The 19,139-nt window shown below is 40.8% G+C and overlaps 1 protein-coding gene across 1 annotated transcript; it reads left to right on the top strand.

Annotated features, from left to right (window-relative positions):
• The first annotated feature begins 321 nt into the window (after positions 1 to 321).
• On the top strand, positions 322 to 4,018 carry LOC133825689 (probable receptor-like serine/threonine-protein kinase At5g57670). The gene is made up of 10 exons (XM_062258600.1): positions 322 to 351; positions 562 to 790; positions 1,115 to 1,242; positions 1,361 to 1,458; positions 1,674 to 2,185; positions 2,504 to 2,667; positions 2,856 to 2,923; positions 3,032 to 3,155; positions 3,556 to 3,705; positions 3,923 to 4,018. The coding sequence occupies exons 1-10, from the start codon at positions 322 to 324 to the stop codon at positions 4,016 to 4,018; spliced, it is 1,599 nt and encodes a 532-aa protein (XP_062114584.1).
• The last annotated feature ends 15,121 nt before the right edge of the window (positions 4,019 to 19,139 follow it).

Genomic DNA, 19,139 nt, shown 5'->3' on the forward strand with positions numbered 1-19,139 from the left:
TAAATTCAAAATTATAAAGTATTCCGAATTTGTCAAAAATTGGCAGGATAGCTGCAATAATTACTATAACGTACGCAATCATATAAAAAAATTTGAGTTATAATTTCTCACGTTTCAAAATAAAAAAAGCCCCAGCAGGCTCCTACCAAACAATTTTCCTATATATCTGTATGATCTGATATATCGATCATCTACCCCACCGGATTTGTTTTTCTGGCCAAGAAACACTCGAAAATATCGACCTTCTCATGGATAATAAAATGAACACGAAGCTCAGATCTATGCATGCATACAGATATATAATCCAAATACGTTACGATAATGGCTAGGTACACACTTATAGTAACAATTGTACGTTATATTATATATTAAACGGCGGAAACACCAAAAGGTACAAGAGAAAAAACTTATGAAATTGTCAAAAACATAATACTATTAATAGACATGATTAACAAGATCAATAAATCTTTTTTTTTCTTTTCTAGACATTAAAGTTCTTTAGCTTGTTGACAAATTAATTATACACAAACAGTAATTAACAGATCTTACATGAGTACGTAGGTAGATAAGATGATGAAGACAATCCCAAATAGAGAACGTTTGATAGTAGTAGTGGACGCTAGTAGGAGCAAGGTTAGTATGGAGGCCCTGGACTGGGCTCTCAAAAACGTTGTTCGTCCAAGAGATAACATTCTTGTGTTGGCAGTTTTGTATGATAACTTCTCATTTCCTATTAATAAGAAGACTCCTACCTCTGTATGCTTTCCTTTCAAGTTTCTCATGGGCATCGGTATCTCTGGAATATGTAATGTTTCCAAGTTATTTGTGTTTTTAATGTATAAAAATTTCAAGTTTATATTATTTGTCATCATAATCACAATGTGGATGTAGCCAAATCATGGTTTGAGTAAATCATTATATAGTTTATATATCTGTTATTAATTATGTGTTCTGTTAATTATCACGTCTTTATTAAAAATAATAGCTCTGGTGTTGAAGAAGCTTAACATTAATATAGGCTCAAATAGATTAAAAAACTATCACGTAGTTTTAGTTGATATACTACTGGTTCGTGTAGTTTTAGGTTGGTTAAAAGATGATATATATTTTGCAGGGGAAAGATTAGAGTTTGGAGGGCAAGGGCAAGTGAATCTCAGAGAGCTTGAAGAAGAATTTGAAGAAAAAAGAGCACTTTACCAAAGTAACCTCCTACCATTTTACAAGCAGTGCAAAAAACTTGAGGTTATACTCTGCTATGTATTTTGTACATATCCCACAATGGTTATAGTTTATATATATAGATAGATCGATAGATATCATTATTATAAATATTAATAATACTGTAATATGTTGTCATCAGGTAAAATTGGATGTTAAACTTGCTGCAGGATTTTCTGCTGGGAAATTAACAGTAGAAGAAGCACAGAACTCTAATACCCGTTGGATTGTTTTAGATAGGTACCATACTTGATTTTATGATTATATTGGATTTTAGAATATTATGAAGAAATCCATATGAGAATTGATTCAGCTAAACTTTATCTAATTGTAATACTTGTAACAAAAAGGTATAAAGTTTAGATTCATAATATTGCACTTGACACCCTAATTGTTTGAACCAATATATTGCTACTTTAACAATATATTTTGATCTGTTAATGGTTTTTTATTAGTCCCTTCAAGAAAGACAGAATTTACATCTATGGACATGTGAGCTGCAATGTTGCAATATTCAAAGGAAAAGATGTTGCAACCTTAATGACATCAAAAGATTATTCTAAGAGAAATTGGGAAGCTTCAGATATCCACCAACATCGGTGCACAACTGAATATCAAGAAAGGGAGTTATCATCTGCCCACCACCAGATACCTTCTCAAAGTCCTTGTTGGTTTCCTTTGTCTTGGAGAAGTGAATTCCCTCGATGCTTTTCTCGCGATGAAATCGAAGTTATGACAAAAGGATTTTCTGTTGAAAATGTTATAAAAGATGACGATTGCATGCAGGTTTTCCAAGGTTTGCTCCAAGAAATACCTGTTTTAGTCAAGTGTTTCAAGGAAAGTAACAAAACATTCTGGTCCACTCTCAAGATCCTCAACACAATACGCCACCGGAATATTGCAACGCTTGTAGGTTACTGCTGTTCTGATGACTTGAAAATCATGATTTTCGACTTTCCTTGCAAGGGTACTCTCGCGATGAACCTACGTTGTAAGATTATACTGTTTTGATAGATAAAATTAATGCTTAATTATTCTATGATCTTTCCGCGCGCATCCAATACCAAAATAGGTAACCTTTGCAGCAATCTCTCTTCTTTTATTTTGTTTCTTGATACTTTCCTTGTTTTATTTCCCTTTCTTTTAGCTACTAGTTTCCATGAAACTTAGCCATTTAACAAAAAGTATTGTACTTGTAGGAATGATTGATTGTGCTTCTTCCTTTATAGACTAATACTCTAGTAGTTTTAGCGTCAAACTTAAACTTCCATGTGTTTAATTGTAGGCGATGATCTAGCACATAAACTTGGATGGAGAAGTAGATGGTGTATTGCTCAAGAAATAGGTAGTAGCCTCCGTTATCTTCATGAAGAGTGCGTAGAAGGGCCAATCGTTCACAACTCTGTGTGTTCCTCTCATGTAGTCATTTCACATGGGTGCTCTGCAATGGTACATTATTAGAAACATTCTTATTACTTGAGCTCCATAAAGGAGCTTAAACATGGAATAGTAGTGTACTGATGCACAACATATATACACATCATAATTGGATGATTTAGGCAACTTTTAGAAATGTCCTTCTAGCCAATTAATTATTATAAAATGCTCAACATTTGAATTTGACTTGGCTTACACAGCTTAGCCATTTAACAACTGCGCAATGGATTAAGGATGAAGAAACCTGTAATGAAAACTTCCTAGCCGAGTAAGACTCGATCGTTACAACTATTTCCTTCATCTAGAGCAAGAGTTCTTTTATGCTAGAGTTCATAGCATAATTTATTTCATGACGAAATGCTTTGGTGTTTGTTAGATGTTCAAATCAAGGGGAAGACAAGAACTTTTGTATTGATATTCATGATTATGGGATACTCCTTCTGGAGCTTATTACTGGAAAGAATGTCTGGCAAGGGGAGGGCAATACCTTAATAGACTGGGTAAGATCATCTCTAAAATATATGTTGGAGAAATTGGTGTTTTCAACACTATTTTACAAGATATTTTGAGGCATGATGCTCAAAATGAATGAGATCATCTCATTTATGAGATCATCTCATTTATTCCATATGTATAAACATTTAGCCTTCATTGTCTACCAAGAGTTTTGTGTCTCATTTGGAATTTTTTTTTCTGAAATACTTGCATGTGTCCCATTAAAGTTTCACTTTCAAAAGTTACATGGAAAGTAAGACCAAAAGAAAAATGAGAAATACATTACGTACTGATCAAGGACTTGAGAAGTGTAATTCACTCTTTTGTACTTAGAAAATGATGATATGTATAGATTACCTCTTACGAGAAATTCTTATTTTCATTTGATTCATGTTTGGACAATAGGGATTGCCACTTCTAGAGAATGGCTTACTTTGCCAACTAATGGATTCTAGATTGAAAGAAACTGATGGTGCATGGATGGTTCATCATATGGCTCATGCTGCATTACACTGCCTCAAACTTGATTCAACTCACAACCTTTCTATAAGTGAGGTATAAAAGTTGAATACACTAAAAGTTATCATGATGGTTTGATATTAAAAAAAAATTCTATGCAACTTTTATTAATTTTAATGATTTTAAGCTTTCCTATGTAGATTCATTAGAGTTTTAATATTTTTTTGTTTCATTTTGAGTATCACTAGAAGTACTATTTGCGCTTCTTATGAGTTATGACTATAAGTAGTTACTTAATGTTTGATAATTGCAGGCCATAGGCTTAGTTCGAGGTGATACACGTGGAACATGCAACCACTGGAAATTTGAAAAACATGCAGGAGACTGTTCTTGTCCCAAAAGTGATTAATTGATTATTCCAAGTATTTATGCCGGTATAAAGAATGTTTGGTTGCACGTTTGCTTAGTTTTATTCAGAAACTAGACAATATAACTACATCTCGCGCTGTTTTTATAATAATTAATGTTATATTTAATTTTAGAAAAATAAAAATTTGGGTTATCTTGTAAAAAATTTAGGATTTTATATTTTTATGGTAGAAAATTCACACTTTTATCAACATTTTCAATGAATGAATGACATAATAAGAATAATGATATTTTGCTCTTTGGGAATCATATATATATATATATATATATAGAGAGAGAGAGTAATGATATGTGCACTCAAAATATACACCCAAGTATTACACACAGTGATGTGGCAGTTTGGCCTAGCCAATCACATTTATTAAAACTGGGACCCACTATTTTAAAAAGCAGTGACACGTGACTGTGTGTAATGTTTGGGTGCATATTTTGGATGCACATATCATTACTCATATATATATTTTATTTTTTTAAAATTTAAATATTGAATATTATATTTAGTGAAAAAGTGAATGAAAGACTTAATGTAATTCACGGTTTACAAAAAAAAAAGAGATCATAAGTAGTATCATTTTGATTTGATGAGTTAATAAGGTAAATTACTTAATATTTTATTTATTTATTTTTTTACTACTATGTTTGTATAATGAAGTTGACATGCTAATTTACAATGCAATAAACACAGCTTGAAAAAATATATATAAATAAAAAATTGATAAGGATAAATAAGGAGACTATTTCATTTTCTAAAATAAACAGTTTTTTTGATAAGTGAACATTTTGAAATACTTCTTTCAAAACAATATTTTTTATAAAGCTTGGTTTTCCCACCATATATCATCGAGATTTAGTATGATCAATGATTCTCTTGTTGTAAATTACGGTAGCACCTTTCTTAAGTCGCATCTCATGATTAGGGATGTCATTAAATTTAAAAATCATGCAAAAAATTTAACTGGATACAAAAATTCTTCATCATTTGTTTTTACACTTGCTTTGCATATACTGTCTGAGCTAAAATATGTTCTCACATGATATTATATTTATAATAATCTCATTCAATTCATGGACTATGTCTTTTGGTGTTAATATTTCTCATTCTTTCAAATATGATGGATCGTTGTACTTTTACAAAAGTGATGGATAGATAGTTTCAACTATGGATTTCATTAGATCTTGAGGTGGGTTTTTGGAGATATCAGGAGGAAGTTTAATCAATGCTAGATCAATAGATCAATGCAACAACCATTTGCCAAAAGAAACTATTTTAGCAGTCTTAGAACCACTCTGGCTTCCATTATAGAGCCTCATATTTTGGCTGAGCTCATATATTTTAAAAATGGACACAAATATGGCGAGTTAAGAGAAGCATCAACAATATCAGCCCTTGCACCTTTTGGGACAACTTGTAATATTTGTCGGAAATCACCACCACACTATTGTAAGTCCTCCAAAAGGTTTGTTAGAAATATTTTTAAACTTTGCTCTTAGAATATCTCTTAAGTTCTTATCCAAAGCTTCAAAGCAGAAGTTATTTGAAGAAAAAAAATTAAAATTTAAAGATTAATAGACATTAATAATTGAAGAAATACCTAAGAGGATTATGTTATCATTAACAAATAAATCAATCAAATTTGGCTATATTAATCGGAATGCTAATTGTTGACGCCGTTTTTCGTCAAACAGTGAAAGAAGAGCACAAAAACAATAATAAATAATGGCCAAATACAATAAAACAAATCCAACACGCGATTTTTACGTGGTTTAGCAGTTAAATCTGCCTAGTCCACGAGTCTCTGTTATTAAACTCAAGATTATCTCTGAAAATTCTTAAACATGAATTCTTCAGAGTTTTTTCTCCCGGATCAGAATTTCGGTCCTTTACAATGGTGCATGGCTTCTCTATTTATAGAGAAGGATGCAGAATACTATCCCACATATTTTGGGTAGTTACTCTTTTTGTGTAAATTAAATAAATGGCTTTAAATGCCTATAATCATATATAAAAGGAAACGTCCCTGAAGACCAGGAAACGCATAACTGATCAAATAATATCCCACGATTATAGGGGATTTATATTAATAAATGAGGATTATATCTCATATTTATAATACTTGTAAATATTCAAAGTGATTATTGCATATCTCCAAGGCTTTAGTCTCCCAGGTTTCCTGTCACCTTTCGAGCTGGAGACATCTTCTGAGGTCACTCAACCTGTTCGAGATCGTATGCGCGTCGAGCTCGGGGAACCCTGATCCGAAGTTGTCTCCGAAGATGAATGTGTACCCGGGGCTATCTTTCGAGATCATGAACTCTTCGAGGTCACCATACTCGAGATCGTCCATATCCTGCAAGCTCGGCATATGATCCTGGAGCTTGCTTCCAACCTTATGAGTCCACTTATTTGCGAATCCAACTTTCGAGGTCATAATTAACATGGCTTGAAATCTGGGTATAACATTTTGCCCCCTCAAAAGTATTTGTTCGAATCCTAAGAGAAGGAAACTTTTGAAATACTTTCCTTGAGAACTGTACCGTCACACCTTTGAAAATGGACACGCGTCAGCTGGGTATTGCTCACTTTTGGTACTCGAGTGCCTTGGAAACACGCCCACGATCGTCCGTCTGACAACTTTTCGGCGCCTTCTTGTCATTGATCCCCATCTGTTCGATCTAGTGAGGATTTCACTCGACACTCCTGATTAATTCCTTTTCCCCACTTATATATACAAGACCCCACTCTTCATCTTCTTCTTCACTTTTACATTCATTCGCCATAAGCAAAAAAAGAAAAGCAAACTCAGAGACCTCTCTGCAAAATTCCTATTCTGTGCATGTTCTCTCGACCAAAGAAGCAAAGGAATTCTGGTCTGTTCGAGTCAGTGAGCTCTTTTCTGCAACCTCTTCTTCAATCGATGATCTCTCTGCAATCGCCATTACTGTGTAAGTATGCCATTTTTTTATTTAAACTGTTCTTGCTGTGTATATGTTTATACTGGTTTGCATCCATGATAGGAAGTTTTAACACGATAGGCTTTCATGCCTTTTAGACTTTCATTCTGGATTTTCGTCTCTGGTTTATACCCAGTTTTGACGTTTGAATGTGGTTCCCATTTTCTGGGTTTTGAAATTTTTAGGCAACGTTTCTTGTGCTCTAAGCTTTCGGATAAAAACGTGGGTCTTGATAAATGCATGAAACCCAAAGACGCCTTTCCTGGTTAACCGCCACTCTTCTTTCCCTTGAATTTCGGGATTTTCAAAAAATCATCCACGCTCCTTTTCTTTTTCGTGGAATACACGCCCCTGACTCTTCAATAAGGGTCTTAGTATTTAGTCTCGTTCCTAAATTTCCGAGCTCAACCCATCGAGCTCGTGATTCTTGCATGGATGGCCCTCACCATTTTTTCTTTCTCGTTAGATGTCACAGAATCTGGAAAGACGGTGGGGGTCATTGCTGGCAATCCCTTACGAGCCGAAATCTCCGAGCCCAGAATCGCTCTTCGCCTGGAACCAACGTCGGATAAGAGAATACGAGCTTGCATGCGAGCAAGAAGACATTCGAGCTCACTATCGCCGCTAGATAGACGAGGTCATTGAAAAGAAGAGAAGAGTTCTTCGGGAGGCCCTCTATCCAGAGCCCAATTCAGGACCTAGGCCCATTCCCCTCGACCCTGCGCTAAAAGTCACTGTTGCGTATCATCCAGGGGAACTCCAGTTTTCATTAATGTGGGAAACTTCATCCTCGCAGCCGAGGAAGGAGATGTTCGAGACCGAGCTCTACTGGAGCACGGTTACCACAACCAGCCAAATATCTGAAATCCTGACCTTCCATGGCCTTAGCTCGTCAGACGCCTTTAAGTGTCGAGTTCCGACCAGCCATGAACGGAGCTGTTTCGCTCTTGGCGGCCGCGACGCCACAGTGAGATGCGTGGCATGGAGCCAGGAGCACATGAGGGCAGGAGCTTTGCTGCCCTTGAAGTCTTTTTTCAAAGACTTTACTGATTTCGTTGGGTTGGCACCGTTCCAACTCAACACCAATTCGTACAGGGTGTTGTCTGCCCTCAGGTCCTTGTACCACGAGCTGAGGTGGGAAGGACCTTCACCTCAAGAGATTTTATATCTCTTTTGTTTGAAAAGTAACCCCTCCCGAGCTCAGGGAGGGGATGGTTTTTACTATCTCTCGAGCTATCCCAAAGAGACGAAGGTTTTTGGGGATCTCCCCAATCACCCGCCTGATTTCAAGAAGGTCTTCTTCTGGACAGATGGTCTGTCCCCGTCTCGACATTACTCGTTCAGGCGGATTCGAAAGTATTCTCGTTACTTTTATTCCTGAGCTCGAGACTTTAGTTCTTAAATCCATATTTAGACGAAATGTGTTTCTCTTTTCAGCTAATTTTAAGCGTCCCACCCCCAATGAAGCAATGATGAGGCACAGAGAGGCCTTGCTCCAACTTCCTTATGGCAGGAGGTCTCTCTCGTATCTATTACACGAGGACAAGCTCCGAGCTTGTGGGTTGTTGGGAGAGGGCCAGTCAACCTCTGACTGGTCCAGCAAAAAATATGAACGCTGGGAGGAGGTGCCACTGCCCACAGGCGCCCTTCCTCCGAGGAGAGATAGGAGGCCATCACTCCCAGTTCGTCTGAGGAGTCCGCGGTCCGGGAATGAGGCCAATGATGAAGGCTCAAGCTCGGACTCAAATGAAGGTAAAGTCCTCCCTACCTCGAGGATGTGGTCCCCCACACTACTAGAACACAGGCTCAATAGGTTAGTCTCGTGCCCACAGGATAGATACCACTTCTACATATGGAGTTGGGTAGATGACTGTGTCCATAGGTTTGATAGTGGGCTCGGGAAATATGATACCATGTACACCACGGACGAGGTGTGGAATGGGATAGTTGTGCAGTACGGGACCAATGATTATAGGGACCTCTCGAGGTTATCACCTACTTATAGGGAAGGCACTCCCCCCGCCTCCTCTGAAGACGGGGGAATTTCATGGTCCCCAAGCTCGAGCTCGGGGGAGAGTTCCAGTTAGGTTTCTTCTATCATCACTCTATATGTCTGATACCGAAATTACTTGATGCACATTTCTCTTTTACTGACTCACTGTGTTGTGACTTGTGCAGGCGCGATGGACTCCGACCTTGACGCTCTTATTGACAATGCAGGCGCCAAGAGGAGCAAACGCCCTAGGGCAGGGTCACTGAAGACCGGTCAGTCGGGCAAAGGCTCCAAGAGGTCCAAAAAGACACCTCCCCTTGCCCCGCCGGTTTCGAGCTCTATTGCTGCGTCGACTATCCAGGCTAGCGCCTCCACGACAATGCCATCCTCGCAGGCCGTCTTCTCCGCGGTTGCACCGACTTCGCTGGTTGGTGCCCCTGCCATTGAGTCCCAACCTCCTGTGGTGGGCGAAACGTCTTCAGCTCAGCTTTCCAGAAGGCCTTCTGCTTCTCGAGTTCAGAAGCTAACAATATCCACCCATATGGACTCGTATGTGGTGGATAATGCTGCTGGACCTCACGGATCTACGCTGATCTCGGATGTTATGTCCCAGATCGGCCAGAGCTATGGCAGTTTCGAAGCTCCTCAGTGGCAGTGCCTAACTGGCACCCGAGACCGCACTGTCCTTTACGAGAAGAGTATCGAGCACACTGCTGCGGTAAGTATCCTTCTATATTCCTTTTGCTTACATTCATACTGACCTGAGGCTAATGGCAGTTTCTTCCTTTTTTCAGGCTCTTGCCTTCACTGCCCAGCTCAATTACGAGCTGAACAACGAGATCCATTCGAGCAGGACTCATGCTCAAGAGGCGAAGGACCTCCACCTTAGAGCGAATGACGATCTGAAGGCGGTGAATGCTAAGATCGAGGCAGTGGTATAGAGCGTGAGGACATGGTCAAGGAGCTCGGAAAGCTGAGAGCTGAACTCGAGGAGCAAAAGAAAGATAATAGCCAGGTTCGGGAGGCCAATAAGAAGCTCGAAGAGGACAAGGCCGCCACCTTCGACATCATAGAGGATGCCAAAACTCGCCTTCTTGCCGAGTACAAAGAAAAGAAGGAAAAGGCGGTCGACTCAGCCATGTACCGGATGTGGGCTTATAATGAAGATCTGGACACCAGCTTCTTAGGTCCCCACGAGGCGTCGCTTCTTGAACGATGGAATGCTCGGCTCGAGAAGGAAGAGGCTGAACAGCTCGAGAAGGAGAAGGCTGCTCCGGACACTGTTTCGGAGGGAGCTCAGGAGGATAGTCATGCTATTCGTCCTGGGGGGTCCGGTGCCACTGATGTTGAGAAGGCCAAGGAGACTCCTCTTCCTTGAATCTGACCTCGGGGAGATCAGTTATCGGGGCTGCGTCCCCTTATTTCTGTAGTTATTTTAATATATGCCCACGGGGTTGATACAATTTCTTTTACCATTCTTTTATATGCTTTACATTTCTTGGCTCGAAATATTTTGCATATTTTTATATTGATGAGCCGGTTATGTTTATTTAATTCATACAAACATAGTTTGGATTTAGGCTCGAAATTCGATGCATTCATGCATAGTTTATTCGAATTATCCGCTTCCGACCTCGTTACTTATCAAGGTCGGATATTACTTTAACCTATGAACTCAAGAGTACTTATATGGTATGTAATGTGAATGATCTGGTTATATCTTTTTTTGTTTAGTCACTTTTCCTCATCCTCATTTTTTGTTCCGAGGTTAAGAGTTTGAAACTATTTTTCTCTTAAGATATTCCAGCCTCGGTCTCGACTTGTCTCGTGATAGGTTTAGGCTCCTACTTATCATCGATCAATTTTTTGGCTGGTTTGTTCCAGACTTGTTAAGTTTGCACATCTGGTTAACTCCAAACGTTTTAGATTTTTGGTAGTTCGGTTTTGTCCGAACTATCTAAGTTCGCATATTTGGTTATCTCCAAATACTTTAGATTTTTTTTTTTTTGATAAGTCGGTTATGTCCGAACTATCTAAGCTCACGTACTTGGTTATCTCCGAATACTTCATATATATATATTTTATTTTTTAATCTGATGGTACATATACCAATGATGCCCCCTTAATATCCTATGAGTGTGACCATAGGTTATTAAATTAAGAGAGATTGCAAAAATAAAAAGAGATTACATATGGAACAAAATAGACCTTTTATTTGATGAAATTCAAAAACAAACAAACAAACTAGTACAGATAGAAAGTCATGGTTACAGGCAACACTTCCTACACTATTGGTAGTAAGGTCTAAGGTGTTCGCCATTCCATGCTCGCGGTATCAGGCTCCCATCCAATCTCGCAAGTTTGTATACACCAGGTCGGATGACTGACTCTATCTGGTATGGTCCTTCCCAGTTCGGCCCGAGCACCCCAGCTACTGGATCTCGGGTTGCTAAGAACACGCGTCTTAATACCAGATCTCCCATTCCGAACTTTCGATCTCGAACCCTCTTATTGAAATATCGTGTAGTTCGTTGCTAGTAAGCAGCGTTTCTCAGCTGAGCCTCTTCTCTTTTTTCATCAATCAAGTTTAGGGTTTCTTCGAGCTTAGTGTGATTGGAACTTTGATCGTAAACCTGAGTTCGAATCGTTGGGATTTCGACCTCGATGGGCAACATTGCCTCGCAGCCGTATGCTAGAGAGAACGGGGTATGCCCTGTTGAGGTCCGAGCCGTGGTCCTATACCCCCAAAGGACTTGAGGTAATTCCTCGGGCCATCGTCCCTTGGCTTCTTCCAACTTTTTCTTCAGAGAACTCTTGAGAGTTTTGTTAACGGCCTCGACCTGACCATTCGCCTGAGGGTGAGTCACAGATGAAAAACTCTTTATTATGCCATTCTTTTTGCAAAAGCTGGTGAACAAGTCGCAATCGAACTGAGTTCTGTTATCGGATACGATTTTTCTCGGTACTCCGTATCGGCATACGATGTTCTTTACCACGAAATCAAGGATCTTTTTTGAAGTTATGGTTGCCAATGGTTCAGCCTCCGTCCATTTCGTGAAGTAATCAACGGCGACTACAGCATATTGTACTCCACCTTTTCCGGTTGGGAGAGAGCCTATGAGGTCGATGCCCCATACTGCGAAAGGCCATGGGGATGTCAACATGGTCAGTTCGGATGGTGGAGCTCGGGGTATCGTGGCGAATCTCTGGCATTTGTCGCATTTCTTCACATACTCAAAAGAGTCTGTTTTAATGGTTGGCTAGAAATATCCTTGGCGTATGATCTTCTTGGATAGGCTATGCCCCCCGGTGTGGTCTCCGTAGAACCCTTCATGAATTTCTTCAATGATTTTCTTAGCTTCGGGAGGGGTTACACATCTAAGCAACGGCATGGAACACCCTCTTCTGTATAGCTTTCCGTCCAGAATGGTGTAACGAGGAAGTTGATACATCAATTTTCAAGCTTGATTTCGATCTTTTGGAAGAATTCCATTTTCGAGATAGTCAACTATTGGACTCATCCAGGTCGGCTCTGTTTGAATCATACACACATCTTCCTCGTCTGGCTCAGTAATGCTGGGTGTTGATAGGTGTTCTACGGGTACAACATTCAGTTCTTCATTTTCGGCGGAAGTGGCGGGTCGAGCTAAGGCATCTGCATTTGAGTTTTGTTCTCGGGGAACCTGTTCGATTGCGTAAAATTCGAAATAATCCAATGCGGATTTTTCCTTCTCCAGATAAGCTGCCATTCTTGTGCCACGAGCCTGGTATTCTCCCAAGATTTGATTAACCACGAGCTGGGAGTCACTGTAGCAATGTATAGCTTTGGCTTTGAGCTCTTTTGCTATTCGTAGTCCCGCGAGTAAAGGCTCGTACTCAGCTTCATTATTAGATGCTTTAAAGCCAAATCTTAAAGCAGAGTGAAATTTGCTCCCTGCAGGAGTGATCAGGATAACTCCTGCCCCCGCTCCATTTTCATTTGACGAGCCGTCGACGTAAAGTTTCCATAGCTCGTGGGCCGTGGTTATTACCTCGTTGTCGGTTATCCCAGTACATTCCACTATAAAGTCCGCCAATGCTTGTGCCTTAATGGTCGTTCTTGGATGGTAGGTGATCTCGAACTGTCCGAGCTCAACAGCCCATTTAAGGAGTTGACCTGATGCCTCTGGTTTAGACAGGACCTGCCTAAGTGGTTGATCTGTCAGTACATGGATGGGATGTGCCTGAAAATAGGGGCGGAGCTTACGAGATGAATGAATTAGACTGAGGGTGAGTTTCTCCATCAATGGATACCTTGACTTTGCCCCCAGTAATCTCTTACTGATGTAATAGACGGGTTTCTGCACCCTCTCTTCCTCTCGAATGAGCACCGCGCTTATCGCGTGTTCCGTGGTTGAGAGGTATAGGTACAATACTTCTCCCATTTCGGGTTTTGACAGGATGGGTGGTTCAGCGAGGTGTCTTTTGAGCTCCTGAAAGGCCAGCTCGCACTCCTCTGTCCATTCAAACTTCTTACTTCCTCTCAATAAGTTGAAGAATGGAAGGCCACGATCCGTTGACTTCGAGATGAATCTGCTCAGGGCGGCCATCCTGCCAGTCAAGCGTTGGACATCTTTATGCTTCCGAGGTGAAGGCATATCAATCAGGGCCTTTATTTTGTCGGGATTAGCCTCGATTCCACGAGAGTTGACAATGAAACCCAGAAATTTTCCCGAAGATACCCCAAAAGTGCACTTTTGAGGATTTAGCTTCATGTTGTATTTTCTGAGCACGCCAAAGCATTCTTCGAGGTCATCAACATGGTTCTTGTTAAGTTGAGACTTTACAAGCATGTCATCAACATAAACTTCCATGTTGTTCCCTATTTGCTCTGAAAACATCATGTTTACGAGTCGCTGATATGTAGCTCCAGCGTTCTTGAGCCTAAACGGCATAACATTATTACAGTATATCCCTTTATCTGTGATGAAGCTTGTATGTTCTTGGTCGGGGGCATGCATGGGAATCTGGTTGTATCCATAATATGCATCCATGAATGACATCAAGCCATGCCCTGCCGTGGCATCCACGAGCTGATCAATTCTTGGCAGCGGAAAGCAGTCTTTTGGACAAGCTTTGTTGAGATCCAAGTAGTCAATACAAGTTCTCCATGTCTCATTGGGCTTTGGGACCAACACTGGATTGGCTACCCAGTCAGGGTAAAAGGCATCCCTAATGAAATGGTTTGCTTTTAACCTGTCAACTTCCTCCTTTAATGCTTTCTTTCTGTCCTCGTCCAGCTGTCTTCGCTTTTGTTGCTTCGGGGGAAAGCTTTTGTCTATGTTTAATGCGTGGCTCGCAACATTCGGGCTTATCCCCACCATGTCTGAGTATTACCATGCGAAGACATCCTGGTTTTTCTTCAGAAAGAAAATTAATTGCTATTTTGCCTCGTCTCGGAGGTGTTTTCCGATCTTCACCTTCTTCGAGGGATCAGCTTCCTCGACCTGAATTTCTTCGAGCTCCTCTAAAGGTTCGAGGTCAACTTTCTCCTCAATCCTCGGGTCGATCTCTTCGTCAATTTCTAAGACTGTTCCATCTTTATTTTGTATGATAGCGAGTGTTTGAGCGCTCGTTTGTTTCTTTCCCCTCAGAGAAATGCTATAACACTCCCTTCCTACCAATTGATCTCCTTTTAATGTCCCGACTCTGCTTGGAGTTGGGAACTTAAGGGCCAGATGCCTCACAGATGAAACTGCCCCCAGCCCGACCAGGGCGGGTCTCCCGAGCAGTACATTGTAGGCAGATGGTAACTCTACTACCACGAACTCCATCATCTTGGTCACCGAGACCGGATAGTCTCCCAAGGTCACATGGAGTTCAATGGATCCCATACAGGCAGTTCCTTCTCCTGAAAAGCCGTACAAAGTAGTTGCACACGCCTTCAGGTCGTGAAGGGAGAGTCCCATTTTCTCGAGGGTCGCCTTATAAAGAATGTTGACCGAGCTCCCATTATCTATGAGAACTCGGCGGACTCTTTTGTTGGCAACCTGAAGAGTAATAACCAATGGATCATGATGAGGGAACTGAACATGGGAAGCGTCCTCCTCAGTGAAGGTTATCGGTTGTGTTTCAATCCTTTGGATTTTCGGTGCCCTAGGTTCGGGTTCATAAGGAGACCCGTCCCCTGTCTTCAGCTCGTTTACATATCTCTTTTGAGCATTTCTGCCCCCTCTTGCGAGATGAGGCCCTCCCGAGATGGTTATTACGTCCTCTCCATCTATCGGCGGGGGCCTGTCTTCTTCCCGAGATCGGGAGTTATTATTTTGTGCCGTCGAAGGCGCGGCTACTCTCTGGCTCGCAGTAGTCTATCCAGTACTCTGGTTTTTGACGTACTGCCGGAAGTAACCTCTCGAGATCAACCCTTCGATCTCATCCTTCAGCTGTCGACATTCATCAGTTGTGTGTCCGGTGTCTCTGTGGAACCGGCAATACTTACTGGAATCCCTTTTGGACTTTTGATTTCTCATTGGGTCCAGACGCCTGAAGGGGACCTGGTTTTCATTAGCCAGGTATATGTTTTCCCGAGACTTGTTGAGTTCGGTGTGTACTTTATATACGGAGAAATACCTTTCTCCTTTCTTTTTCTTTCCTCCTTCAGCCTCGGGGTTATTTCCCTCGCTCTTTTTCCTCTTGGAGAGATTCTCCGAGGTAGGCTGTGGAGCTGCTAGGTCAGCCGAGGTTGAGGCGGAGTTAATGTTTATCGTTGTAGTTTCGGTTTGCGAGGTCGCCTTGAGCGTTGACCTCGCCTCCTCTACATTGACAAATCTCTGCGCCCGTCTGTTAAACTCGGTTATTGAACTCACCGGTTTCCCTTGCATGTCGTCCCAAAGGGCACTTCCGGGTAAAACACCAGCTCGGATAGCCATCAGGTGCCCACTGTCATCCACATCTCAAGCCCGGGCGACCTCTAGATTAAATCTTGTCAGATAGCTTTTCAGTGTTTCGCCTGGCTGTTGTCGGACGTTGGTCAAAGTGGATGCCTCTGGCCTGACTCCCACCATAGCTCGGAACTGCTTCTTGAAGTCTCTGGAAAACTGTTCCCATGAAGTTATTGAGTGCTTCTTGTACTTTTCGAACCAACTTTTGGCAGGCCCTGCCAATGATGTTGGAAACAACATGCACCTGAGCTCGTAACCCACGTTACTAGCTCTCATAATAGTGTTGAATGTACTCAGGTGACTACATGGGTCGGTTTTTCCTTCAAACGCTGGGACGTGAGGAATCCGGAACCCTTAAGGAAATTGAGTGTTAGAAATGTGTGGAGCAAATGGCTCGTGCTCCTCATCAGAATCCTCGTATCGACCATTCCCCCGAGCTGATCGATCCTTTCTTGGACTGGGTCCGTGGGAGGTGCTGTCTGGAATTGACAGTCATTGATCAGGATTCCAGGCTCGCGTCTCCGTGAGGGATCTCTACGCCCATTCAGGTGATTCCTCAGGTCCGGATTTGTCTGATCTTCCTTCCTCCTACTCTGATTCAGATGATTTCGCAGGTCAGGACGATTCTTGTGGCTTCCAGTATTCTTACGACCTCGGTCGTGTTTACTGACGGACCTGGTCTCTCCGGACTTATCACTGGTGAAACTCATTGATAGGTCATTTCACGATGGGTTCTTCCCATGTCGCCTCGTCTCCGCAGTGCGAGACCGGGACATCTGACTTTTCTCAGATTGAGCGCCTCTCCGCTCCTGGAAAGTCTCCCTGTGTCCTCGTCTATCCCCCGTACGCCCTTGATCCTGATCTCGAACAGGTTGAGCGTTTCTGTGGGGAGGTGAAGGATATCTTATGGGAGACGGAGGGAACCGTATAGGCGACAGTGGCTGTCGCCCTTGTCGCGACCTAGAGGGGCCAGAATTTGCCCAAGATGGGTCAGTTGCATTCGGTGCACTCCCAGGTACCTGAGTCCGAGCCTCAGCAGGGGTTCGGTTATTCTCAGTTCCTGGAGGCACTTCCACAGGTGGGTTAGGCGGGACCCGAGCTCGGGTACTCCTCTGTGGCCTAGGAGGAGCAGATGGCTCCGCTGGTGCCGGAGGTTGAGTCGACCTCCTTGTGGCAGCATTTTTTCGTGGACGTCCACGGGGCCTCCGGGGAGGAACATGCACGTCCCTTGGAGGAGGGACTTGGTTTTCACGCGGAGGCGGGGGCTGAGCCACCTGCGCCTCTGCGGCCATCCTAGTCAACTCCTCATTCCGTTTGTTGGCCTCTGCCAACAGCTGTTTCAACTGCCGGTTTTCCAGTTCTACAATAGGAACGTAGCGCTCTGGATTGTAGTACATGTCCTCATCCCTTGGTTGTGGAGGTGGTCCCCGGGAATCAGAGGACCCACTTCTTTCATCAACATCCGGGTTCTCCATTGGTTGTTTTCCAGGACGCCTTGGGTAATTTTTTTCAAGAGTATTTTGATTGTTTGTGGCCATGAATCTCTCAAGGATGAATGCTTAAGGCTCTCAATGAAAGCACCAAACTGTTGACGCCGTTTTTCGTCAAACAGTGAAAGAAGAGCACAAAAACAATAATAAATAATGGCCAAATACAATAAAACAAATCCAACACGCGATTTTTACGTGGTTTAGCAGTTAAATCTGCCTAGTCCACGAGTCTCTGTTATTAAACTCAAGATTATCTCTGAAAATTCTTAAACATGAATTCTTCAGAGTTTTTTCTCCCGGATCAGAATTTTGGTCATTTACAATGGTGCATGGCTTCTCTATTTATAGAGAAGGATGCAGAATACTATCCCACATATTTTGGGTAGTTACTATTTTTGTGTAAATTAAATAAATGGCTTTAAATGCCTATAATCATATATAAAAGGAAACGTCCCTGAAGACCAGGAAACGCATAACTGATCAAATAATATCCCACGATTATAGGGGATTTATATTAATAAATGAGGATTATATCTCATATTTATAATACTTGTAAATATTCAAAGTGATTATTGCATATCTCCAAGGCTTTAGTCTCCCAGGTTTCCTGTCACCTTTCGAGCTGGAGACATCTTCTGAGGTCACTCAACCTGTTCGAGATCGTATGCGCGTCGAGCTCGGGGAACCCTGATCCGAAGTTGTCTCCGAAGATGAATGTGTACCCGGGGCTATCTTTCGAGATCATGAACTCTTCGAGGTCACCATACTCGAGATCGTCCATATCCTGGAAGCTCGGCATATGATCCTGGAGCTTGCTTCCAACCTTATGAGTCCACTTATTTGTGAATCCAACTTTCGAGGTCATAATTAACATGGCTCGAAATCTGGGTATAACACTAATCATTCCCTCTTCTAGCCTCTTAAGCTAAGTTGTAACAAAAAAAAATACAAAATAAAAAAGAAATAGATATTATAATTAAAAATATAGATATTAATTAAAGATGTGATATAAATTCAAGATGTGAATTAATTCAATGTGAATTTAGATTTCATTGATTTATTATTATAATTATTAGATAATTAGTTAGTGCTAAATATCTTATTTAAATATTGAATTTGAATTTGAAATATATATCAAAACAAGTAAATATAAAATTGAAAATTTTGAAGATAAACGTGAATTATATATGATTTATTTATTATAATTATTGTAAAATTAGCAATAAATAAATATATTATTCATAAATAAATCAAGATATTTAAAAAAATTGAAATATCAAAACAATAAAAAGATAATCGTGGAATGGAAAATTTTGAAGACAACTGTTGATTTTTTATTATAATTATTAACAAATTAGTTATTAATAAATATTTTATCTAAATTCTAATCAATTTTTAAATTAGAATAAAAAAATGAGAGAAAAAGAAATTTTTAGATGCCATTGAATGAGTAATTTACCTTGAAAGAATATACTTAAGTAATTTTTTTAATTAATAATATGTAGTAATAGAAGTAATTAGTTGGGTATTATGGAAAAAGAGATGGCAAAAACAATATAGATATCATTAATATTGTTAGTTCTTTGTAGATCACATGATAAATTAAATACTTGATTTAGATTGAGCTTTTACTACATATAAAATAGTAATGCAGTGGGGGTGGTCATTTGGCTCGGGATGGCTCGAGGCAATCAGAAAATGCCCATGAGATAATAAAAGAAGAAAGTAATAAAAAAATGATAGAAG

Source organism: Humulus lupulus, chromosome 3 (genome assembly GCF_963169125.1).
Source record: "Humulus lupulus chromosome 3, drHumLupu1.1, whole genome shotgun sequence".
Lineage (NCBI taxonomy): Eukaryota > Viridiplantae > Streptophyta > Magnoliopsida > Rosales > Cannabaceae > Humulus > Humulus lupulus.

Excerpts from the sequence above, each read along its gene's own strand:
- LOC133825689 (XM_062258600.1), top strand. The coding sequence starts at position 322 with ATGGCTAGGTACACACTTATAGTAACAATT. Across the intron at positions 791-1,114 it reads CAAGTTTCTCATGGGCATCG|GGGAAAGATTAGAGTTTGGA; the intron begins GTATCTCTGGAA and ends TATATTTTGCAG. Across the intron at positions 2,924-3,031 it reads AATGAAAACTTCCTAGCCGA|ATGTTCAAATCAAGGGGAAG; the intron begins GTAAGACTCGAT and ends GGTGTTTGTTAG.